Raw genomic sequence first — 26,184 nt, 5'->3', positions numbered from 1 at the left:
TACACTAACAAGAGAAATTGAATGATTGTAGCTGTTGCTGGACAACCATTGGTGCCATAATTCTACAATCGTAAAGGTCCACAAATTGAGTTGTTACACACATTTCTGTGTTGACATGAATAAACAGGAAGAGGCCTTCAGACACTCGTGATTTTGGTTTCTTATTGTATGTTACAAAGTTGAGTCACTCGATTTAAAGCTCTATTTCAGCTTTATCTAAATTGACTTAATACTGAAAATCGGTTCACAATTCAACAAACGAGGTTTAAATTAGGCTTTGGGAACCGACGTTCTTTATCCTAAAGTCCTCGACTCACTGTGCTAATCCTTTTGTGAATAGAGCTCACATTCGAAGTTTAAAAGAAACTAAAGTCATATGAAGATCGTTAAATAAAGACTGCCTATCTTATTACTGAATGTGTCATCCCCCCCCTGTATTAAACTTCCTTGTTATCTTGTCTTTAGTTATTGCGGAAAAGGCACATTGGCAATGATATCGTCACCATCGTGTTCCAGGAACCCGGGGCCCTTCCTTTTACACCAAAGAGCATCCGTTCTCATTTCCAGCATGTATTTGTCATCGTCAAAGTCCACAATCCGTGCACTGATAATGTCTGCTACAGGTAAATGAAACAAGCGTGCCTCTGTGCCTCCTTGAAAGCTATCTTTTAAGTGAGCAGTGTGTGTGACAATGTGTCAAATCAACCAATAATTGCAGCGATTGTACTTTGGAATGAGAGGCAATTAAATATCCTCAAGACAAAGTAGGCGTGTTTGTCCTTTGATTGGCTTTGCCTGAATGTCTTCATGCCACCTTTTCTAATGCCGATTCATTTGTAAGCGTAATGATCATTTTCTACTGGTTGTTCTGTTTCCTGCTGTGACTTCTTAGTAGCTACTTGACAGTAGAAGAATAATAAGTGAGTCTTTTGATCTGCTCAATAATGATACAGTTGTTATCATGACACCTGGAAATTATGAGGAAAAACAAAAATCATTTCTGTGTGATTTTGAAGTTAACATAAAATCTCAGCATTTGTTGACTGAGGAAGATTAAAATGAACTGTACTATGTCTCACAGTGATATCATTTCCACATTTCAAAAATGCTTTTTATGTTAGCAATTGAGTTCAAGCATTCATTTCATGTTTGTTTTCCAGTGTTGCCGTGTCCAGGTCAAAAGATGTGCCGCCATTTGGCCCCCCGATTCCGAAGTCTGTGACCTTCCCAAAGTCTGCAGTTTTTAGGGACTTCCTGCTTGCCAAAGTCATAAATGGAGAAAATGCAGCGCATAAGTCAGAGAAATTCCGAGCCATGGCGACCCGTACGCGGCAGGAGTACCTGAAGGACCTGGCGGAAAACTTTGTTAGCACTGCTACGATTGACTCTGCTGTCAAATTCAGCTTCATTAACCTCGGGGCCAAGAAGAAGGAGAAAGTGAAACCCAGGAAGGATGCACATGTGCTCAGTGTTGGAGCCATCACGTGGAGCGTTCGGGCCCGCGACTTTGGCCAGTCGTTGGATGTGGACTGCTTGCTCGGCATATCCAACGAGTTCATTGTGCTCATTGAGGAGGAATCAAAAAATGTCGTTTTCAACTGCTCTTGTCGCGATGTCATTGGATGGACCTCAGGGATTATGAGTATAAAGATCTTCTACGAGCGCGGGGAGTGTGTCATGTTGTCTGCCCATGACAACTGCGGAGAAGACATCCGGGAGATGGTGCAAAGATTAGAGGTAAATCCATCAAAGCCTCAGCTGCGATCATTCTTTCATTTTAAAGTCCTTGTTCTTGAAAACAAGTTGCAATGATTTGTTATGCTCCAAATGTTTCCATGGAAGCCAAATTATAATTCGATTGACAGTTTCGTGTGTGCGTGCGTGCGTGTGTGTGTGTGTGTGCGTGTGTGTGTGTGTGTGCGTGTGTGTGTGTGTGTGCGTGTGTGTGTGTGTGTGCGTGTGTGTGTGTGTGTGCGTGTGTGTGTGTGTGTGCGTGTGTGTGTGTGTGTGCGTGTGTGTGTGTGTGTGCGTGTGTGTGTGTGTGTGCGTGTGTGTGTGTGTGTGCGTGTGTGTGTGTGTGTGCGTGTGTGTGTGTGTGTGCGTGTGTGTGTGTGTGTGCGTGTGTGTGTGTGTGTGCGTGTGTGTGTGTGTGTGCGTGTGTGTGTGTGTGTGCGTGTGTGTGTGTGTGTGCGTGTGTGTGTGTGTGTGCGTGTGTGTGTGTGTGTGCGTGTGTGTGTGTGTGTGCGTGTGTGTGTGTGTGTGCGTGTGTGTGTGTGTGTGCGTGTGTGTGTGTGTGTGCGTGTGTGTGTGTGTGTGCGTGTGTGTGTGTGTGTGCGTGTGTGTGTGTGTGTGCGTGTGTGTGTGTGTGTGCGTGTGTGTGTGTGTGTGCGTGTGTGTGTGTGTGTGCGTGTGTGTGTGTGTGTGCGTGTGTGTGTGTGTGTGCGTGTGTGTGTGTGTGTGCGTGTGTGTGTGTGTGTGCGTGTGTGTGTGTGTGTGCGTGTGTGTGTGTGTGTGCGTGTGTGTGTGTGTGTGCGTGTGTGTGTGTGTGTGCGTGTGTGTGTGTGTGTGCAGAACACAAGTCACAGAGTGATTTGGATCACATTCAAATTTTGTGTGTTTGACGACCTTACGATTGGAACCTGGTTGCTTTGTTGAAACATGGCACACAGTTCATAAATAATTGGATAATTGGAATGTGCCTGCTGTTCTACATTATGGTCATCTGTGAGCATGCAAATCTAGGTTTTAAAGAATAAATTCATTAAAAAAAAAAAATCATCAAATGATGCTATCTGAATTGAAATATGGGAAAAAGGTCTGCACTGATGTTGCCGCACTTTGAGCCAACTGTAGCTTTACTCTATCCACTCTATAAAAGATTTTTATTCTGGATTTACAAAGATGGAACGCAGTTTATCGCACAACTGTTGTTTGGTATTGGATTCCAAATTGCTAATACTCATTCGGGTTAGTTGCATTGGCAAGCTCACAGTCATTAAAGCCCTTGTTGGCATTTACGAAGATGCTGCTACCACTACATCCATTCATTTTCTGTAGTGCTAGTCCTCATCTGGGTTAGAAGTGCGCTGGAGCATGTCCCATCTGATTTTGGATGAGAGGCACGGTACACCCTGGACCACTCTCCACCCATTCGCAAGGCGTCTAGACAACCGATTCTTCACATTCACACCTATGGATGGTTCAGTTTTTAATTAGCCAAACATGCGTGTTTTTGGAATAAATTCATGTGGGAAGAAGCCAGAGTATCTGGAACAAGTACAAAATGATAATGCAATCCCCACCAACATAGGGTGGCGCTGAGATTTGAACCCCAAACCTCAGCACTGAGAGAGCAGACGTGCTAACAATGCGTCCACTGTGCTACTGCTATTCGCACTCGTTTGACGTTACAGTATTTAAATTTTGTGTGCTGATTTAAGAGTCATGAATGGCACAGTGCAGTCTGAAGAAGTAGCCCTCTGGTACTTGTCATTAGCGTTTCACAACAGCAGGAGGGCAAATCACACAATGTTACCTTTTGTAGGAGAATCAAATATCTCAAACTAAGAGTCTTTTTGTACCATTCTATGTATTTCTATGGTAACGCAATTCATTCTGCCAAAATAACTCTGCCACTGTAGGTTCACCGCAATCCCTTTTCCTACGTCTCATATGTTTCTACTCCGACTCGAACATCCTTTTCTTCATTTTATGAGTAATACTTTAGTGTCACCCCATTCCTCCATTTTTAAAAATGTGTTTAGCCTCAAAATGAGCAGCCCAAAGAGGATTTAAACCCTCCGAGTTATTTTGGGCTCAAAGTCATCACTCACATCCAGCTTGGTGCCAATTATTTGGGTCACATATTTAGATGTGTTGATCTCACCTCAGTGAAATCATTCGGGGAACAAATACATTATTAAATGGAATTGACAATCAATATTTATGAGATTTGGGGCTATTTTTTAATTGATAAATTTATGAGGGATGCATCTTTAACAGGGCACAACCCAGTTTGGGGAGAGGAAATACGGTCACAGCTATTGGATCTGAAAGGCTAACAGTAGACAGCTGTGACTTGTTACTCCTTTTCAGAGTTAAACATTTAGTCTGCTCATCTCCATTCTGTTTATGTTCATTGTTGTGTCATTTGGGGTTTAGAAAGTACAGCATGCTTTAGTTCTGGCCACAGTATTGATTCCTTAAGTCCAGTATGTTGTAGGAACTGAACACCAGAAGATCTTTTTTTAATTCCCTAAATTCAAACCTGAAATTTATATACAGTCACACAATGATTTGCAAATGTTTTTCAATTGACAGTCAGTTGAATATATCAGGCACAAACGTGTGAGCAGAGCTGTGGGGTTCGATCCGCCCTAAAAACATGCACGGCAGGGTAACGGAACACTCAATTGTCCCGAGGTGTGAGTGTGAGCACGCATAGCTGTTCGTCCATGTGTGCCCTGCGACGGGCTGGCAATCGGTTCGGGGTATACCCCGCCTGCTGCCCGAAGATAGCTGAAATAGGCTCCAGTACACCCCGCGACCCTTGTGAGATAAGCGGATCCGAAAATGGATGTATGGACAAATGCTGGGGGAAAACATCTGGAAGTTAAGATGTTTTCCTTTTTTTTTTCAAGAGAAATTCTTGACCCTAATAGTAGAACAATAGCACAGTTCCCCAGAGATTAGAAATGAGAATGGAGAAGTAAGGGGTAAAAATATGCAGCCTAAGGACACATATTTTGCAGAATGTTAAGGCCCCAAATGATTGTAAGATTCTGCAAAGTAGTCTCCTTAGTGAGATACATTCATCACATGAAAGAACAGAGAAGGCCAGATTGACATCTCCTCCTCATTGGCCATGCTAATCTCGCTCACATTCGGCGTGCTCTTATCCGTGGGATTTGTGACGGATATTTCCCAAAGATGAAAAGTATGACGAGCAAGCAAGTGCAATCTGTTCTTGCCTTATAAAGTGTACATCAGTAAGGTGACCCTGCCCAATTTAATCCAAAAGGTGTCCATCGTTTTGTCCTGGAAATTGATCCAATTCGGTTTTCATGGGAAGAGTTTCCAGACAGTCGAGCCAGTGATGCATTGTGAAGCAAGTAGATTGGCCACGACAAATCCGTGCAGCCTGTGTGAGAACACTAAAAGCTTTGTGATTGTGATAACATCCTGCTCTCCAGGGTGTCGTGCGCTTCGGGGCCTCGTATTTGGATTTTATTGAACAAATCATCACAGTACTGCGTGTGGTCCGTTTCTTTTGACTTTCCTGTGTGAGCATGGATAAAAAATTATATTACTTGAATTTGAACGATGAAAGCATTCTTTTTTTTAATATATGATTGTACATATTGTGGCGCTAAATCTGCACGGATTTGGATTGTAGAGGTTATCACATTTTAATCTGCTCTACTGGATTATAATGTTTTGTTTTGTTTTTGTCACAATGCTTTATGCATTATGTATTTCCCTTGAGATTATTTTTGGTTCAATCTCTGGTCGCATGCCACATCACAATGAAACTAATTGGCTGACATCAGTGACAAGTCTCTGCTAAATTCAAGTGACTAATGACTGCTAAACAATGATTAGCCTTTGTTTCGTTTTCACCCATTGAAGCATCATAAAGAATTGTTTTTCTAGCAGGCAAAGTTTTGACCAACATTTTAACATTCTTAACTAGATTTAAGAATAAAATGGAAGTTAAGAAACTTTAACAGGAAAAGGTATAAACAATAAATCACGTCCTCCAACCAATGACGAACTTTGTTACGGAGGATTACTGGTTCGGAGGTCAGTTAAGTCACATAACAAATATAACTCATCTATGTACATTGAAATTTTCCTTATTTTATTATTGTTTTTTTTTCTCACTTTTCCGTATTTTAGAAGCAAAGACAACAAAAATCTATGCTCAGTGTGGTGGAAATAATTTCCGGTTCCATGGTTTTGTCGGCATACTTTTTCTTTGCCAACAAACTTTAATTTTCCGTCGTTATTAAACTTGTCAATCATCCGGCATCAGTTTAATACATGCCCCTGTGCAGGTAGTCTTGCAATTGCCGGTACCTGGCAACAGCATGCAGTATTCCTGCAAAAGTGACACTACTTCTTCACTCGGAGGTACAATTTGAAATGCAGAAAGTCTATTTAAAAAAGTCTTACCTGTACGTCATTGAGAGAAGGACATGGGCACGTTCGTTTCATGGGCCGACTAAAAAAAGAGCTGTTTGGGAAACTATTAGACAGGTTCAGTGAATTTCTAACAAAGAGCAGTATGTTTTCCATTGATGGGCTGAAAAACTTTCCACATATTCTTCTCACACATTTTTCTCTAGACCCTCAGAATTTTAGAGCAAAATATTTTCCTTTTTTTCCCCCCCATGATGGTTTTTGCAGAATGACAACTTAGTCTGCGAATCTTTTTGTTTTCCCCTTAGTTTTCCGTTCTGTAAAAACCTTGTTTGTATTGATTTAAGCACTCGACTATGATTATAACTATTAGCCAATGAGAAAATAAAATGATGAACAAACTCGTGAATCCACATCATACCAAACGTATTCTGTGTTTCACTTTGAGGACACAGTTGATCTGTAAGAGTCCACGATGGTTGTTCGGGCTCCACTCGCACAGCAGGGTAGGATTTCTGCTAGTGTGAGAATCTAGTGAAGTGTTGACAGGCCAAAGTCTGAGTTAATGTGTCCCTGAAGCCAGCTGCCACTCTGAGGTATATTGATGCAGTCAACCACAACTGAGCCGGGACTAATCTGGCGAGTGATTAAAGCTCATTGAGTGCAGTGTGATTTCTTCTCCAGTGCTTCTACAGAAAACACTTTTGGGAAAGCATCCAGGAACACGGTGCATTCATGCTGGAGTGAGACCTACGAATAGCTTGGTCAAATTATGTTGTCAAGCTAAAAATAGATTGCGTGCTTTTATCCGTGGCCTCTTTTTTTTTTTTTTTTTTTTTTTGCGTTTACTTCGATAATGATGCTGAACTGGAATGAGTTGAGTGAGCTTTGTTGTAAGGCAATCTCGCGTTAACACCTGGAATTTGTTTGCGTTATTGATAGCATGCAATTATGAAATCAATCCAAATCAATGGAATGTAAGCCACCATTTTCTCTAAATGGAGTCACTCCAATCAGATAATTGCTCTCATATTCAGATGCATAAAAAAAAAAAAAAAAAAAACACGTAATGTATTCCAGTGATTATATTGCACATAATTATCCGACTGACTTTTCTTCCTGTTTAAGATCACGACCAGAGGCTGTGAGACTATAGAGATGACTTTGCGGCGCAACGGCCTGGGCCAGCTCGGTTTCCACGTCAACTTTGAGGGAATCGTGGCTGATGTCGAGCCCTTTGGCTTCGCTTGGAAGGCAGGCTTGAGACAGGGAAGCCGACTGGTGGAGATCTGCAAGGTAGCTGTCGCCACTCTCACCCACGAGCAGATGATCGATCTGCTGCGTACCTCCGTGGCTGTCAAAGTGGTTATTATCCAACCATATGAAGATGGGACCCCTCGAAGGTAAGAAATCCAACGTTATCGTGTGTTCATTGTTACTTAGTGCTGTTTTGTTTTTGTTTTTTAACTTGCCGTGCACGGAGGACATTGTCATGTTTGTCTATTAGTTTCACATTTCCTCTCATATTTGAGGTAATTAGTGGAGAGAAATGCTGACTTGCTTGTCGCTTGATGTTGACAGCTGCTTCCCCATGGAGTCTCTTTGTTTGTTGCTGTACCTGTGCCACACTCGCAAGCAGCGTTTCACGCTAATAATAATGGGAAGAACATTTTGATTAATGGCTCAAGTCTTCCATGCTTCACTTTTGCAAATAGCTTTTTATTTCTGTCCTCCCCCATTCTTCTCTTCAGCAATTACAGTGGGAGGGGCTGGCTTTTGGGGAACATGCACCCATGACGAGATGACATTTCCCCTCAAATAAAAAGAGAGGAACATATTTCAACATGATGTGATGAGAATAAATGGACTGTGTGAGAATGCCTATTCTCTGCGAGAGACAGTCAGCACCATGAGATCACCGCGACGCCAAATCTGTCTCAATTTCAAGTCAAGAAAAAAATAAAGTTTCTCCCTTTGACCCAACCCAAGCGTAGAACCGTACAAACAGTAAGAAACATTTTGAATTGTGACCCTTCTTCTCCCTCTTTTGACATTCAGATTATCATGTAGGTTTCGTAGATCTCTCGGGAAACCTCATATTCATAGTCTTCCGTAAACTTTGCTTCCATTTGCTCACAAATAAGCAAACCAAAATTGTCTCGCGGTTTGCAGCTATTCCTAGAAATAAAGAATGTGAGTGTGAGGAAAAAATACTGTGCAGGAGATCAACACAGAATATACCTTACGATATAGAGAAAATATGAGGAGTTTTGATGAAAAGTAACATGACATTTATATTGGCTTGGCTTGATCGCTGATTTGAACTTCAGTCTTCTCATCTGGCGACAGAGGGACGGCATATTTGTTCTCCCAGATGGCAGCCTAATATTCTTCCTCTTTGAACCCAACACAGCAGCTCCTTTGACTGAACCGCTGTCTAATCCTCTTTCCAAAATCAGTGATCATAAACGATGATACGGTCGTAATTGCATTTCAGGGAAACTGAAAGTGTACAAAACAATCATCCTACAAAAACTGGTCCAGCCTCTGAAAACGGTGGTTATAGCATAGGACACTGAAACTCTTGGCTTGATCATTGTGCCAGTTTCAGCTAGCCGGCTCGGTTTGGATGATGGTCAGCAGAATTTCAGACATGATTTTCTGTCCAGCAGATAGCTCAAGCTGTGCATTGGGCCCTCGTATAAATGCCTACACGGTGTCATGATACTAAACATGTTGAAATGTATTTGACGCGGATGTGGTATTAGCAAACAGATGTATTTGACAGATTAGTGGGTATTACCATAAAACAACATACTGGTCTGTGCTTTGGAGCTTTACTGGGGTATCCCCCTCCACGACCTTTGCCAAAGACACAATTTATTGCTGTCTCATGAGAACCAAAAGCAGCGATCTCAAGGTCTTGTGAATATTTTCCCATGGCTTGATCAAATCAAGAGGAGAGTGGTTGGGTGAAGAATCGTGAGGAGTCCCAACTCTCCTTCTTTTTTTTTTTTAAGTTGCTTAAGTGTTGCAATCAACAATGAGTGCTCTGCTTTTTCTGCAATGATCTCAAAAGAAAGGAATTCAGTTGGGGCTTGTAGGGCCCACTCAGTCCCCCGTGGCCTGAATGATGGGGGCGACCTGAACAATGGACTTAGTCTCATGCCCTCTCGACAATATAACCTGCTTCATATGCCCTCTATGACACCGTTTCCTTTACCAAATGCCATTTGGAAGGAGAGAGTTTATATAGCCTCTTCATTTGGGATTCTTGTCCTATCAAGGTTGATCTTGTTATGTCAGTGTTTTGGAGCTGTTTATTCTTAAAACTGTTCAAACTCCGTCTAAATCCAAAGCAGATATGCCTCTGACCTGATTTGTACATAGGACGTTGTTTCCGTACACTGGGCGCAAGATGTGGTTTGAGTCCAGGGCAGCAGCGCAAGAGCCTCGTCCGTCATTGCGCTGTAAAATGTTGAATCCATTAGGAATCCATTTGATTCGATCTATTATTGTATCGGTTCCTGTGATCTCCGTATTTGATGTTTATCTCAAATTTAAAGAGGGCTCAACCTGCTCCAGAGCTCTGCTAACAAGTATTACTTGCGATATTTAATTGGCCACTCATGACCTTTACTTTTGAAGTGCCATCAGACTGATTTTCATCTGGACTCAAGTTAAGCCGGATTTCTCACTTGCCGTGATGACACTCTGTGAAAGGAAACGCTGCTAAACAAAAACATTCACAACCTGCTGCTTAATCCCTCCACATTCTACATTGGAGCCCTTCTTTCCTTTTTGATCACTTGGCAAAGAAATCATTGAGAGGCTTTTTTTTTTTTTTTGGCAAACGTATTCACTTTGGAGCACACCTTCCTAATGAACCTCAGGACAATGATGCTCTAAAAAGGCCTGGTTTGAGGTCATAACCTCTCTGGCTCTTTGCTGTGACATGGACTGTGGGAATGGATTAGCATGTCTTTCAATCCCTGGCCATGTCATTGAAGTGACGGCTGTCTGACTGAGGTCCAAGGTCCTGTTGTCACACTCATTTATTCTATTTTGTTAAGCGCCAATGGCTGATTGCCCCCCCCCCAACTGGTCAAGTAAGCACTAATGTTTTGGCAACGTCACTTAAAATACTTGAAACTGTCACATTATTTCCTCCAAAGAAAGACATGACAACATGGGGGCAAATTGTATTTGTTATATTTTTCTATCAGCTCACGTTGGCCAGTGTGGTTAAAGTTAGGCCTATATAGCCTTTAAGTAAAAGTTTTGGAGATCGAGAGGAAGCAGACCATGTCATTTGTGTCTACCAGTCTATTTTTCCTACACCATGCTAAAGCTCAGATTTAGTGCTGGTTTCCTGCCGTTGATTTATACACAGAGAGACAGGCCGTTCCCCCGATATATTTCAAAGGCAAGAATCACTGGTCCAGTCTGATGGTTGTTTTCAACTGTCAGCCTGGCAGGCACTGAGCTGTAACATTAGATCATACCTTGTCACTTCTTGATCATTCTTGTGCAAATAGCACGGCCAGAAACAAAAATGGAGACCTTTTGCTGTTGACAAGCTGTTAACCACGTTTAGCCTTTGAGGGAGTAATTGTGGGTGGCAACCTGGCATTATCATGTACACATACTTCATCAATGTAATGAGTGGGTTAGCAGTCCTGGAGAAAGAAGTGTAGCAATGGTGAGGATTTAACACCTTTCCTCATTCCCGCCACTTCCTCCATCCCCGTTCCCGCCCCTCAACTCCACCCACCACTATTAAAAAAAGTTGAGCGATAAGAGATTCAGTAATACAACACAGAAGCAAATGTTTCATCCATTCATTCCGTTCTAAACCACTTGCCCAGAGCTCCAGAAATCAAAACACAAAAGTGGCAAGGTCCATAATACGGGGTGACCGGCATTAGAGCATTAAGTCTGGGCGAGTAATCTGAACCACTACACTACCACCACACCACCCCCCTCTCCAGTTAATGGTATAACAGAATAGTAAAATGCTGCTGTGTCACCCATTATTTACAGTTCCATACGTGAACCTTATGATGCATGCTTCATACCACACATGAAGCCAATCAATTATTCAAAGCATAAGATATGGAGGATGTTATTCCAACCACTTGCAGTACTTCAAGATAATGGGATGTTGATATTGGCCATATGGGTGTGAGCTGGGTGACAGTGTGGAGATGGAAGAAGTGGAGCATGATTTTAAGGCTGGCTCATGTGACACCCATAGCCCCGCTCGGATGCCCAGTTGTAAACAGCCAGCCAGCCATGGCCCAGTTTGATGAAAGCGTCTTACTTACATGGATTACTTTTCCCCTTCACAATCAGTCAATGAGCCCTCCTCAAGCCCCTCTGTTTGTGCTTTTGTGACCGCAGCTATGTATACATAGATTTCAAACCTCAGTGCATTCTGGAAAATAGACTTTAGTGGGGTAGGCAAGTGCAATCATGAGGGTCATGCTTGAGATGCTTGTGGAGAGCTTGCAAAACATCCAGAATGGTTAACCCTGACCCGTCACCCTGTAATCCCTCTCCCCACAAATATACGCGTAGCTCACACTCCACCATAATGTTGCATGAACCAGCATCCTAGGTCTGTCTATTTCAGAGACTTTCTCTGCTAATCACAATAATGGCATCTTGATGGTCATAGAAAAGGCCCCTTGGATTGTCAGCTTTAATGTTATAGTCAAAGCGTTGGTGTATGTATGATCCAATCACGTGTTAAAAAAAAAAACAGTAAACAACTCACCCTTTTTTTTTGTTTGGTAGTATTTGTTATGCATTCTGATAACACATGGTATAATAATCCATGCCATTATTGTAGCTATGTAATTGTATTTATTAGTAACGGTATTCCATCAGTTAAATTAACCGTATTATTCCAATTACCAAATGCAGATAATATTTAGTAGAAATATAATGATTTATTTTTTATAGGGAAATATTTTTCATGCACAGCAAATTACCTCTGACTTAATTGTAGATTTTTCTCGTATTAACTATGCACCAATTTACATGTTAATAAGGCTTTGATATTCCATATTATTTGTAATCAAGTCTTGAGCTCAAGCCTCAACTCCACAGAACCTTTTAGCATCTTTTAGCATAATGTTTACATTATGTTCCAATTGACTGCTCTCTCTCATCCCGTTTTGCAGGGCGGCTTTATTAAACTGAAAAAAAAAAACAACAAACAGTAAGCCACAGTTTGTAAACTATTAGCACTTAGCTAATTGGTCATCAGAAGTATAAATGGTGGGTTCACTTCAAGTGCTTTTTCAAAGACCTCTGATTAGATGGATGATGCAAATGTTAAAATGTGAATTGTTAACAGCTTTTACCCGAAGCAATTATTAGCTACTAGTTTCATTAACAATTCATGCTGTTGCTTCCATATTCCACAGACTCGTGGCTTACCACGAACTGTCTTTATTGAACTTCTTCTCAGGGGCTGCTCTGAGCTGTATCGTATTCCCATGGTGGAGTACAAAGTCGACAGTGAGGGTACACCCTGCGAGTACAAGACACCCTTCAGAAGGAACACCACCTGGCATCGGGTGCCCGCGGCGGCTGGAGCTCCTCTGTCCAGAGGGTCACCCACTCAGGGTCCTGACCGCCTCCAGTGTCAGCAGATCCTACAGCAGCATCAGGCCGCTATCCCACGAAGCACATCCTTTGATAGGAAGTTACCAGATGGATCCAGGTACTCTCATTGTCATTTTTTTTTAAAGTTGATTGTGTATAAAGCATCACATACATCAGAACTATATTTCTCTTCCAGGGCAAGAATAATTCCTTATATATAGGTGGAGGGTATTTTGTAATCATATAGAAAATGGATGGATGGTAAAATGAACCTCATTAAGTGGTGTTTTTGTGTTGGGCTATCACATGAATATGAATGGAACAGTTTAGTTTCCACGATTTCACCGCATCTCTTTTGAATTGCAGCTACCGGTCGAGTTTTTCAGACAGCATCTCCATCCAGCCATGTAAAGCAGTGATTTGTTCATCCTAATGAAAGCCCCACAGTCATGATAACCTTTTCACAGTGTCAAAATGACCCCCTATGGTTCTGCCTGTTCTGACTGTACTGGGATAACAGCCACCTCCTCTGCCTAATCACGGGCTCTGTCAGTGGGAGCACTCTATTTTCCATTCTTTCTTTTACTCCGTGTACGACTCCCTTGCACCTCTGCGCCCCACCGAAGAGGAGGTGACGGCGACGCTGGCACGGCACAGCTCATCTCAGCCAATTACTGCAGAAACAAAGAGAGAATTCCACTCTCGACCATCAAATGACGCAGCCCAAGGGGGAGTGAGAGTAGAGGGGAGATATGAGGGACAGGAAAAAAACATAAGACAGACGTGAATCAAAATTGAATTTCATTGATAATACATACTTTTTAAAAATACGATCTTTTTAAAATGTGTGCCGTATTTGAATGCAGCATGGTTTGGGAATACATATGCTTCATTAGTAATCATAGGGTTAAATTAATACAGTAACTAACCGGGGCATCATGGTGTGCTCGTGGTCAGCATGTTATTGGATATCTTACTTATGCACTCAGATTTGAGCCCTTTGTTGTTCTGCAGAATGATGCAGGATTTGGAGAATCCTCAGGTTACTTCTTGTAACAAGGGAGATCAGCATTACCGCAGCTCCCCCAGTAACCAGTCCTCCTCCAGCGATCCAGGACCCTGTGGCAGCAGCTCCTGGTCCCAACAGCCTGGATATGATGGGTATGTGACCACGCAACTGCTACTGCTTTTTGCACCCCATAGTTTAATCCTAGAGTTATTTGGAGTTTTGTGATAATCAAAGCTGATTTTCTTTTTATCGCTGCATTAATAATAGAACATATAATTTTACAAAATGGTGATGGTGGAGTGTTATTATTTTTATTATTATTAATATTATTATTATTATTATTATTATTATTATTAGGAGGGAAGAGTCTAGTATAACCACTAACTAGCAAAACAGTCTCATCCTGTCTTTTAGCAACCACAGTTGTCAAGATAGTGCCGGTAATTCCTTTGTTGGCTAAAGTTAATAAAACAGAGTGGACTTGTCGTCAGTTAAGGAGGAGCATTAAATTAGCCTGAAAACTGTTCATTCACACAGAATGTCTACCTGGAAGATCATTGTCATTGTTCTGAAATAAGTGTTTCTTTTTTTCTTTGTAATTTCAGACCCTTTTTTGCTTTTGTTCTCAGAACACTGAAATGAAATGATAAAACCATTATAAAAAATGCTGACGCTAATTTGAGTCAGATCCAGGCCTGCTGAATTTGGAAAGGGTAATTAAAATATCTGGTTTTGAAATAAATGTAATAAAAGAAATGAATTATACCTCCAGTCAAATCCAAGGAGACCAGTAGGTTGACATTTTGTTGACGTTACTTCGATGTCATTTGTTTTATCGTAGTGTGTTGAAAAATGTCACATCATGCTCATTATGCAGGCCAAGCAGTCGACCTAATACTGGCATATGAGCAGACCGCTTTTCTAAGAGGTTACAGACCATGACAAGAGGCCTTGCACCACACTGCTGCCTTTCTATCAGCAGCCTCAAACGTGCACTGAATTTGCAAGGACCCGAAGAGGTGTGATCGGTCGGAGCTGACACCGTGCAGAACAGAACAAGACACATTGACTAGTCCATTGATCTTCAGCGTAGGTCGCTGGAAAAAAAAAAAATCACAAAGCAGCATGACCGCAGTGCAGTAGAGGGAACCCCACTTTGCTCTGATAGCTTTAATTATACGCCCTGTTGGAAAAATGGGTTCCTCTTTTTGTCAAGAGCATGATAGTTCCTGTAATGCTGAGTCATCTGAAAGGTCTTTTGTTTGCTTCTGAGCTCAAGTGTTTTGGCTCTTAGTGATTGCACGCTAATTGCATTACCTCCGCCGAATCTCTTGAAGCCTTACTCCTTGTGGAATACAATGCTCACACTGCCTCCTTCCTCATGTTTTTCTCTGCAGATGTCCCTCTCCTATCCTTCATGAGCATGCAGGAGACGTCCAGGGGGGCGATGGAGACATCCACAGGGAGAGAGAGCCCACTCTGGAGAGGACCAGGTCGGCAGGTGAGTGCTCGAATCAACCATTAAAGCAAGTAGTGCAGATTGGATGATTTTGTCTACTTTTGATTTATGCTCATCTGCAGAGGCCAAGTGGCACATACCCGCCACAAAAATCCTGAACCCTTTGAAGCAGCGAGAAGGAAGCAAAGACTCCCCAAACAAGCTCTCCAGGGTAAAAAGTTCAGATGTCTCTTTTGATTTGACATGTAATGGACATATTTCGAGACTCAATTACTTCTGACCAGTGTTTTGGGTGAAACTTTTTGGATGTGACAATGTACAAGCCACCCTTTCACCTCTGAATAGACTCATAATAAAGGTCAGCATTACTGTCTTTATTTGATGCAACCAGGGACTTCAATTTGTTGTTCATGTTGTCCCTGCTAGCTTCCCTTTACATTTATCTATTTCCACTCATTAGCTCATTTGGTTATGTCCTATCTCTTCGCTTCCTCTTTTATTAGACACATTTCCCCGGAAGCTTGAATCTATTCAGTACAATAGCCCTTCTCTCAGCTGGGTATATGCATTCACAACAACCAAGGCTTTCAAACATCAGCTGGTGTTACGTCACCATTCACTTGGGACTGTACAGGATTTGCCCCAATGTGCTCGCCATTGCTTTTTAAAAGAAGACTACTGTAGGTCTTTTTGATGTAATATGGTGGGATTTTAATTTGCCCCACTACTTTGCAGTCTCTAAGAAGAAAATTGAACAAAACATGATGGCTCATTTTCTCATTTTAGTTTTAAAAAAATATATATATCAAGAATTATATTTAGCCTGTTGTACTAGTCAACTAAATAAATGATATGGCTGTTGATTTAAGTTGAAGTCACAGTACTTCAAACTAAGTTATATGCTACCCCAACTAGGGCCACTTAGGGTGAACAGGGCTGACATTTTCTTCCGCAGAACTAGGACAAAGAAAGTAAGAAAGAGTCAAATACTCCCGTTTGGTGGCTGTAATACACATTAGAACACCCGGAAGAAATGTTTGATCTTGTCTGATGCACTGTATATCTGTGATTCTCTTGCTGTCCTAGATGGGCGATAAGAACTCGAGCCACTCGAGTAGCAATACTCTGTCAAGCAACGCGTCCAGCAACAGCGATGATAAGCACTTTGGCTCAGGAGACTTGATGGACCCGGAGATGTTGGGTCTCACTTACATCAAAGGGGCCTCCACGGACAGCGGCATCGATACCAATCCCTGCATGGTCCCTGGGGCTCGGGTGTTGATGCAGAGCAGGGTGGGGGAGCTGGGACACCCATGGGTGTCAGAGCACCATGAGGACGGGGCATCTGAAGAGGACCATGGCAAACCATACCTGCCACAGGGTTACGCTTCTGCCTTAATGGCTAGTAATGTGACAGAGGGAAGCATCGGAGACCTGAGCGAGATCTCTTCACACTCGAGGTATCGCACATCTCCTAAACTACATGATTATTATATTTAATTGCACTGGTTTTTGGTGTGGTAACACATGTTGTTTGATTAGTTTCATATGGTGGACAACTTAAAGCAAGTGGAACATCATGAAGTAGTGGACTTAGCATCTCACAATGTTTAAGTGACTACTGCAGTGATTAAATTTTTGTATGGGAGGGATGCCTCTTCGATGGACATTTTAAGAGAGCATTTAACTTGTTCCCATATACATATATCAATTACTCGCCAGATGGCTGTCGGCTTCACACTCGCTTGCAAAAGTTTTACAGAACTGCGGAGAGTACTCCCGCCACACTTTACAATGAGCTGAATGTGTTGTCATTCAAATTGATGCATTCAACTCATTGGAATTCTCGCAAAAATGAGGCTGTCAACATTAAGACAACAGCAAAAGCAAAGAATTCTCTCAGTAGGCAATGCAAATCACAAACAATGAATGAGAAAAAAGATGCCTCCATACTGGTCACGAGAGTTCCGTGGAATGGTTTGATGAACCTGAATGACAATCACATGCAAGTCATCCTTCACAGTAACCAGATCTAAAAAGCAACTGACCAGCTATGTGGAACAAAATACCGTCCAAATTCCAAATGGTGAACAATGGTTTCAATGATGGTGTGTTAACTTACAGACTGTGAATAATGCGTTGGAAGTCCAACATGATCTTTCTAATGCAGGGCCGACACTATAAAATGGCACCATGTTGTCATTACACATGAAATAACACCTCGGTCAAATAGGAGTAGAAATAAGTTGAAATGCATGGTTGGAGACAACCACAATATTTCCCGCCGGAAGTTGCTCTGATTTCATATAAAGTGAAGGAACGCACTATCAAGCTGTAGGAACGGTTTTTGCCATGAGATGAGAACTCCAGTGCTGTTATGAACATACTAGATCTGCCCCTGTTCCAACCAAAACCAAGATCTGTGGCCTAACAAACGCATTGTTATATAATAATCCTAATGTAATTTGGATGATGCAACATCTTATCTACTTGGATAAATTTGTCAGAATTGTTGAGCAACCCATGAAACGTATCATGTTTGTGGTGTTTTGTGCTTGGCCAGTTTGAGGTCATCCTACAACACAGCCAAGTATATTTAACACTTTAAAATATTGATTTGAGGAAGCCCAGGAACAAAATGGGATAAACGACTCAAACTTTCTTGATGTTATTGTTTTCTCTGGACCGTGACTTGAGTCACTTGTGGTTTATTTCGAGTGTGTCAAGTTATTGATCTGACCACTGAGATAAAACATACAAACTGTTTCCCCGTTACATCGTTTGCCATACAATACCCGTGCTACATTTGTAACCAAGACACCCCTTCCCTCCATTCAGTTCAACAAACACACAGACATGAGGATGTTTTCTTTTCTGGCTCTATAGCTAGTCTTTTTTTCCCCATCCTTGCGCTCTACTCATGACCCTCAGTCTGACTCATCCAGCTGTGTTGAGGATTGTTGGTGGAGCGGTTGTCATTCCCGAGCAATGTAGGGGAGTGTTTCCACACATTCCTGTCCAAATGCCCCTCACCAGACTGCTACCCATCTGGGAAAGAGGAGGGGTGTGAAGAAGACTAGTCTAGCACTCAGTGGTTACAGTCGCTACGAAATAGAACCGAGGTCTCATGTGTTTATGGCGTCCATTACATGGTTATGTTATCATGACATGCTCAAATTAGTAGCGTGTGGGAACTATCCCAACTCTTCGATCTGGAATAACATTCAGCATAAGGAACTAGTTCGTACCATCACAGCACCATTGACCACCCCGATGCTTTCCATCTTTTTCATGTAATTGTTTTTGACCATTCGAACCAACAGTGCAGCAGCAGGGGTGTTGCCCAGATGGTCATGAATATGCAAATGGAGACTACTTTCAGCTAATGCCAACTTTAAGTTTTAAGTTAACCAGAAAACACACATTTAGATGAAATATCTCAATTTTAACCAGAGTCCAATTTTCTTATTTCCAATAAACATTTTTTGTACATTGTATCTTATCATTAGAGGACAAACTGCTCATTGTTAATGAAATCGTAATCTTTCACACTGTCAGTATATTAATTAACAGGAGACCATCGGTGTCACTTTACAGCATGCCAGACTTATAAATTGAAGCTATGTCTGGAAATGCTTGTACTTTTATTTGACTTGAATCATTATTATTTTTCCTGACAAATGTATCTTGCCCACTATTAGTCTTCACTGACACAAAAGTGTTTGTCACTGCTCTGCAGTACAACACAGCAATTAAACAATCACATTAGAAAATTTCACATGAAAGTAAGTAACAGATACAACTTTGATGAGTCTATTATACAAACTACTGATTTCAACACCACATGTAACTCATGTTGAGAGTACAGTATGCGCTAGAGGTGGATACACAATGCGGCAAGACAATAAGAACACAAGCATTTGTATTATTCTCATATACATTCTTCCAGCTGATATCCCCTCAAGTGGAAGTGTCATTTTCTCATCTCATGTTTGTTTATGCCTTGATCATTTTTTGTCTGCTTTGTCTGCATGGTCAACTTTTGAGTTGCATTATTTGTTTTCTTTTGTTTTGCTTTATGGCTCAGTGGCTCACATCACTCTGGCAGTCCGTTGGCGCGCGGTGCCAGATATTGTATGTCCGCCGACTCCACCAAGGTGTACACCATCCCTCAGACCAGCAGCTCAGGTGCAGAGCCCGAGCCGCAGCCTGGGCCAGGCCCCGTTTATGGCCTGGATCCCAGCTCAGAAGCTTGTGAACAGACATGTTCACAGCCAGATGGCAATCTCCCAGTGAAGGCAACTGATAATGATGGTGATGACGATGCTCACAGCAAAGAGGAACCTCCCAACATTTCAGAGTGTGGGTGAGTGTTTGTGAACAAGATGGAGAAAGAAATGTGATTTTGCATGAGAATCATTGGTTACAGTTGACTTTTACCACTAATGACTACTACATCTGAGACCCATTCCAATACAAGCACCCTCGCTGTCTAGTGGACTCCCAGTGTGCATAAAATCAGCCTGATTGAGGCAGACAGCTACGGAATAAATACGCTCAATGAAGCCGCGGACATAATACACTTGGCACATGTCACTTGTGGTTATTGATCGTTTCCGAGAAGGCGGATCCCTATGGACCGCCAGTCTGAGCATGTAGCAGATCTCTTGTGGATGCAAAGGAGATATCCACACACTGCTATGGGATGGCAAGTACTGAATAGTCATGGGGAAAGCAAAAGGGAGATCGATGCATGCCATCACTCGGCCCGGTTGAAACTTATTCCCTGAAAAGGCTCTCTGATGATCAAATGAACTTGGAGCTTCTTTCAAAAAGAATAAGGAATTACCTTGCTCCAGATTTTAAATAATTTCATTTGCTCTACAAAATTTGTTTTTTAAGAGCTATGTGATTGATCACATGTGCTGAAGTCATCTTCTGCAGGCTTATGAAAAAGGTCCCTAATTCAGTTATCCTCCCCATTGGGTTGTTTATTATTTATTTTACCTCACACAAGCTTGTCTTATTGATGAATGGTGTAATATTTTTTCGGATATTGTTCGAACATAATGAAGTTTCTCTTGACCTGCTCCAACACTAGTCCGTATTTGTAATGGTGCTCCTAACGCCACTTTTTTTTTTCTCTTCCACTAACTCCTTCTTGTTCCAGAGGAGCTGAGAGCTTGTTAGCACTCCTCCTTGAAATGCTGTCTGAGCGTGCAAGGTACACAATCAGTGGAAATCAACCCTCTGGCTCAAGCTCTGAACCATTGTGACCCTCCCCCATATATACAGACACGCACACACACACTGCACCCTCCCTTTTCCCAGACTGCCACATCACTCCCTCAAGACGATTGCTTTCTATAAGTGGAGGTTAATGACTTGTGCATCAGTGGCGGTGACATTTCTACTGCAGCATAATGTTACAGTGCACTACTGCTTACCCAAATGTCCTTGCATCAACCCCCCCAGCCACGACACTGTGAGGTTCCAACTGGATAATGACAATAACGTTATACAAGCTCGTTGAGTGTTTGGCAGGTTAACATACTGTAAACATTACACTCTATTGTTATTATTTTACAGGATTACCAGCGGTAGCAGATGTTTTACTTGAAGCTATAATGAATACATTTATAGTTATCCTTCATATGACAGAGTTGTGCCCAAAACAATGAGCAACACATTTGTCATAGTGACTGATCAATGTCCACAGTAAAGAACCAGGACAAAACACAAAAGATGGTTCTACTATATAGCCCAAATAATTGCATAATCTTTTAGCGGGAGCTGTGGCGTGTGAATGGTCTCCCGCTGTGCAACTCTTAACACACGTGCTCGTGTCGATGTGCAAGCGTTGCAGCCAGGCTCGTGTGTTGCAATTTCCCACTGCAGCCATCTTACACTCTGCCAACAGCAGTGCCAAGAGCAGTGCTGACACTGTATCATCCTCACTGGCTGCTCACTTAAGATGACTTCACCGGATAGGTCGCTCAAATCCGAGTGCTCGCTCTCAAAAGCATTTGAATGTCCTCAACCGTCCACAAACCAAAACATGCCACCTCTTCTAGGTCCCGCAGCTCTTACATCTTCCTCTAGTGGTGTCTGAACACTCCTCCAGAGTTGAATATTTTTGCACTTCTTTCTGGATGTCATTCATCTGCAAACCCTGGTTTTCTCTCCTCCCCTTCCCTCCCCTCCCTCCCTCTCACGGTGCTTGTCTGTATTCTTCACACTTTCCGGTTCTGCTCCTTCACACACTGTTGAAGCCTGATGTTGGCATGCTAAATCAGATCCACCCGAGTTGCCTTGTGTGATACTGACATAGTTTCTTCAATATTTGACCCCAGGCCGCCTGGCCCAAAGCCTTCCCCGCAGGACGTGGCTTGCATGACCCTGCTGATGAGCTCTTGCTGTTGTGTGCCCTCTGTTTTGACTTCAGGCAACTGTATGCACAGGAGGCCGCCTGCCGCCTCCAGGCCGCCGAGCGGGATGAAAAATCATTACAGAGACTTTCAAAGCAGGAATACGTGAAAATGATGCTACCCGACAGTCCACCAGGAGGAGGCAGGGGTCAAAAGGTAAGGCCACCAACTAGTCTTACGATATCTTGCGTGGCGTGAGTGCAAATGGAACCTGTTAAACTTTAACAGGAGAAAACACAGCATTGTAAGGATCAAGCTCAGATATGAGCAAACGCCCCGTAGGCTATTTTCCTGGATTCAGAGCTTGAACCAGTGCAGATAACCTCTAACCACAGAGACAGAAAAAGCAGAGCAAACATCTGCGGCTACACCTCCTCTCTCCTACCACAGCCTTTATCTCGGTTGCTATTGACAGGTAAATTCAATTTATAACAGAGCCTGAGTCTGCTCTATTGGGATGTCATGGATTAAAGGCGCAGAATGGAATGATGTTTGCTGTTGCTGGGTCTTACAGACTCGATTAATTGCATCAACCACCCCCCTCCCCCTGCACCCTTTCTGCTGTCCTCCATCTATTATCTTCCTGGAAGGGACCCTAGAGATGCACAAATGGGTTATTTTTGGATGGCACTCAATTCTTGTATAAAATCCACTTCCTCTCATGAGAGGAGGAAGACACGCAGTCTTGTCCTTGCACAAAGCATCTTGGCGCACTGATTAGTTGGTCATATTTTTGCGCATTAGCCTTTCACTGAAAAACAGCACTTTTCTGTTGTAAAATGAACACAGATGTGTCCGGGTTGCTCTTTGTCCTTTCCCTTCATTTTCACTCAATGTCTAAGAAGAGCTCAACAACAAACCCAAAGAAGCGCTCGAAGTTTAGATTGGAAGCCTTTATTTGCACACATTCACTGCCTGAAAACGTGCACATGTGGAAAAGCAATCTGGGAGGGAGATGCATGCAAGAGGGCGCTGGGCCAGATGTCCAAAGTACTGTATATAAACCATGTAAGGAATACATACGGCTCTTTTGTTGGGGGTGAATGTTTTCAATCATCAGCTGGCACATTACAGTAATGACAATGTTGGAAAAAAAACCATCGGATTGTTTCTAATTTCATACAATGTGACGTGATTGGGCCCCTATGTAATCAAGGAGAGTAATACAGGAAAGGTTAACGCATGTGTCACTTCCGGCAGCCACCCGATGCCATTCTTTGTATGGGTGAGCAGGTGCTGAAAGATTTTCTTTGGCAGCCACGGTGTCCGCCGGGATGTCCCTTCCACAGACAGGCTGACTATTGTGCAGCTGACGTAAAGGAAAGGCCGTTTGCAGTTTATTCTACCGCTCGGCTTCTCTCGTGGGAAAGAAACTGGCAACTGAATAGGTGGTTCTCCAACACATCCTCCCATGTGGCACGTCAAAGGGCTCCATATGCCCCTCGTTGGCTTTGTCCATTGAGGAAAAAGTCAGATAAATTAAGGGGAAAAAATAGGTGGATGTGTTAGTGTGGCCGATAAGAGGACGGGCTAAAGAATTCATCATAGCTTAAAACAGCCTTGGAATTTTGGGCAGTGATGCTAAGCATTGGCACTTGGAAACAGCTTAAACTATTATCCATTCATCGATTAACTGAACCGCTTTATCCTCACGAGGGTCGCGGGCATGCTGGAGCCTATCCCAGCCGACTTCGGGCAGTTGGCGGGGTACAGCCTGAACTGGTTGCCAGCCAATTGCAAGGCACACATACTGTAGACAAACCACCGTTCATGCTCACAACCACACCTAAGGACAATTTAGACTCATCAAGTAACCTAGCGTGCATGTTTTGGAATGTGGGAGGAAGCCGGAGTACCTGGAGAAAACCCACGCAGGCAGAGGGAGAACATGCAAACTCCGCACAGGAAGCCCAGAACCCAGAATCAATCCCATGAACTCTGCAGCTGTGAGGCGGACGTGCAAACCAGTCGACACTTTCAAGTGTTATGTTGATGATGTTTTCTATTCAATGTCTACAGCAGCTTCACGAATCACCTCTTTCGATAAAAGCTATAAAGGCAGTAAAAATCTGGCCTCTGCAAATCATTAAGATGGAAGTAAATTCAAAAATATTGATTACAATAATATATTCTATGCTGAAATATACCGTAATTTCTGGACTATCGACCCCACCTGATTATAAGCTGCACCACTACATTTTTAAAGGAAAAAAATATTTTGTACACACATAAGCCGCACCTGTGTATAAGCCGCAGGTGCCCATATTGTAACATGAGATATTTACAAAGAAAGACGGTACACAGGCGGCCGTTAAAAAAGTCTTTATATAAGCCGCTTCATGAAATAAGCCGCAGAGTTGAAAGCGTGTGACAAAAGTCGCGGCTTATAGTCCGGAAATTACGGTATTTGTGTTTTGGGAATATGAATTAGTCAGTAAAATCCACCCGTTTTTATCCACATCAAGTGATGACCATTTGGCCTCTTGCTGTTGACTGAAAATGACATCACACTGGCAAAATGACCTCCCCCTGAGATGGAAAACAAAGATGCATTTTGTTGCCTAATTCATATTCCACAAACGTAAGATTAATCACAATCCAGAGTTTATACTAGTGGGGTCGCATTGTACATATTATTATAAAAAACTTTTTTGAGTTGACTTCCCCTTTAAGCTCTATCGCCAATGGTTTCATCGACCTTTAGTCTATTTGTGTGTGCTGTAATCAAGGTTATTTTTGCTTCACAGGAGGGAAAGTTCTGAATGCTAGTCAACATTTTGATGAGTAAGAACTTCACAGGGTTTTACAGCTTCCAATAAGGCAGAGTTTGTAAGCGCCTTTGAATTCCAGTCTATCTTCACTTTAAAGATGTACAAGCAGTTTGTTAGCTTCGCACTGCGGTGTTCTTTGACAGCGCTGTCTTTGAAATAGAGATGGCTGGGTGTTGGCTTGCGTCGATGCCAGTCAGTGATGGTTACAGAAGGGAGGCTGTAGGCCGACATTTACTCATCTGGCTGACAGCCCTGCATATCATTTGTGGCTACTTTTGATGCCTCTCCAACAATATTTATGTAAGCTAAACGGAGCAATGACGGATTGGGTTGCGCTGTGTGGTTTTGCGTGTAGAGATCCCTGTCAAAATTCTGGCCATGGCCTTGAAACTCTGTATGTATCCATTGTGGAATAATGCTTCCCGAACAGACATCCCCTCAGGAGGAAAATGCTTTTCCAACTCTCCTTCCGTAGTTGTTCTTTAACCTTGCATGGTGATCACTGCACCGGCCTTTGAGAGTCCATTCTCAGTGTATTGTGGCAAGCACACACACAAAGCAGTTTGCACGGTATATGCCTTCTAGAGCAAGTGTGCAGTCGGCTCAGCAAAAAGGCGATTTAGCAGACTGCACTATTGGCAGTACCTTGATAAAAGCCGATGCTAGAAGCATCTCTTGCATTATGTTATTTTGTTGAAGTACATTTTAGATTTCAGCAGAATAGAAGCTCTGATTTGTTTGAATTCATACTTCTTTTTTTTTTTGTTTTTATCTGAACTAATATATAGTGAATTTACTCAAATGGTCATAAAATGCTTAATAACTATAGAGGCAATTTTTTTCATCGAAGTTTGACATTCCCGTAATCCAAGTATAAAAACTAGTCAACCACTCTTAAATATAAAATGTAGAAACAATACAAGTTCACTTTTAAACTACAAGTGATTTTGAGGTGTACATTACATTCTTCATAAACTCTGGGTGTTGACTTTGGTTGTATTCTACCAAGCAGCTCATTGATTACTGTTGTTGTTCTCGCTGTTATCTCCTTCACCACCCACTGTTGTTTAAAGCGCTAAGTGCTTTCCAATTCTCGGACACTCCCTTTTGATAAGTTGTTCTTTTTCTTTACTCCACCCAGCTGTCTGTGACAGGAAGTCTGTCGCCACGTCATTCCCTGTACCGGACGTTATCGGATGAGAGTGTATGTAGCAACCGCAAGGGCTCATCGTACGCTAGCTCCCACAGCTCAATGCTGGACCAAGCCATGCCGAACGACATCCTCTTCAGCACCACACCACCTTACCACTGCACCCTGCCTCCTCGCATGATCCACAACCAGCCGCAGTCCAACCTGAGGAGTAAGTACAAGCTTGGTAGAGAAGACACTGATTAAAATGACCAAATATTTACTACAATTGTATGGTTTTGAGCAAGCGAGTCATCTTATTGAAGTGCCTCTTCTCAATAGCGAGACTTGGCTCCAGATGAGAGTCAGCATATAGATACTTGTTTCAAGAGCCACTTGTATCAAAACAATTCCACTGGCCCCACCAGCAAAACACTTGAACAAAACTCCTTGGCATCACCAGCTAATTGGAAGTGTGTGTTAGGTGGCGTGATGCCTACAAGAGGCTCGCTGCACCGTCTGCATCGAGCTGACAGCTGTCACTGCTCGCTAGTTCTGAATATATATTAGTTTAAAAAAAAAAGTATCATGTGTCTTGCTTGCACCATTGCGGGTCTTCAAGCTCAGCTCCG

General features: G+C 42.5%; 1 protein-coding gene across 4 annotated transcripts in view; it reads left to right on the top strand.

Moving 5' to 3' along the window:
• LOC109516240 (signal-induced proliferation-associated 1-like protein 2) overlaps positions 1 to 26,184 on the top strand; it is an 81,220-nt gene that overhangs the window by 48,052 nt on the left and 6,984 nt on the right. For 3 of the 4 annotated variants that reach the window (XM_019870618.1, XM_019870619.1, XM_019870617.1), the window contains exons 7-17: positions 466 to 623; positions 1,161 to 1,737; positions 7,270 to 7,544; positions 12,620 to 12,874; positions 13,771 to 13,917; positions 15,163 to 15,266; positions 15,347 to 15,435; positions 16,311 to 16,684; positions 19,312 to 19,590; positions 21,670 to 21,808; positions 25,565 to 25,784. In XM_019870618.1, the coding sequence (XP_019726177.1) occupies positions 466 to 623; positions 1,161 to 1,737; positions 7,270 to 7,544; positions 12,620 to 12,874; positions 13,771 to 13,917; positions 15,163 to 15,266; positions 15,347 to 15,435; positions 16,311 to 16,684; positions 19,312 to 19,590; positions 21,670 to 21,808; positions 25,565 to 25,784 (2,617 nt within the window). The remainder of the gene's footprint in view (positions 1 to 465; positions 624 to 1,160; positions 1,738 to 7,269; positions 7,545 to 12,619; positions 12,875 to 13,770; positions 13,918 to 15,162; positions 15,267 to 15,346; positions 15,436 to 16,310; positions 16,685 to 19,311; positions 19,591 to 21,669; positions 21,809 to 25,564; positions 25,785 to 26,184) is intronic. The other variant, XM_019870620.1, reaches the window with a different exon arrangement.

This window comes from Hippocampus comes, unplaced genomic scaffold (genome assembly GCF_001891065.2).
Source record: "Hippocampus comes isolate QL1 unplaced genomic scaffold, H_comes_QL1_v1.1 scaffold76, whole genome shotgun sequence".
Taxonomy (NCBI): domain Eukaryota; kingdom Metazoa; phylum Chordata; class Actinopteri; order Syngnathiformes; family Syngnathidae; genus Hippocampus; species Hippocampus comes.
This window is presented reverse-complemented; position numbering and strand designations above follow the sequence as displayed.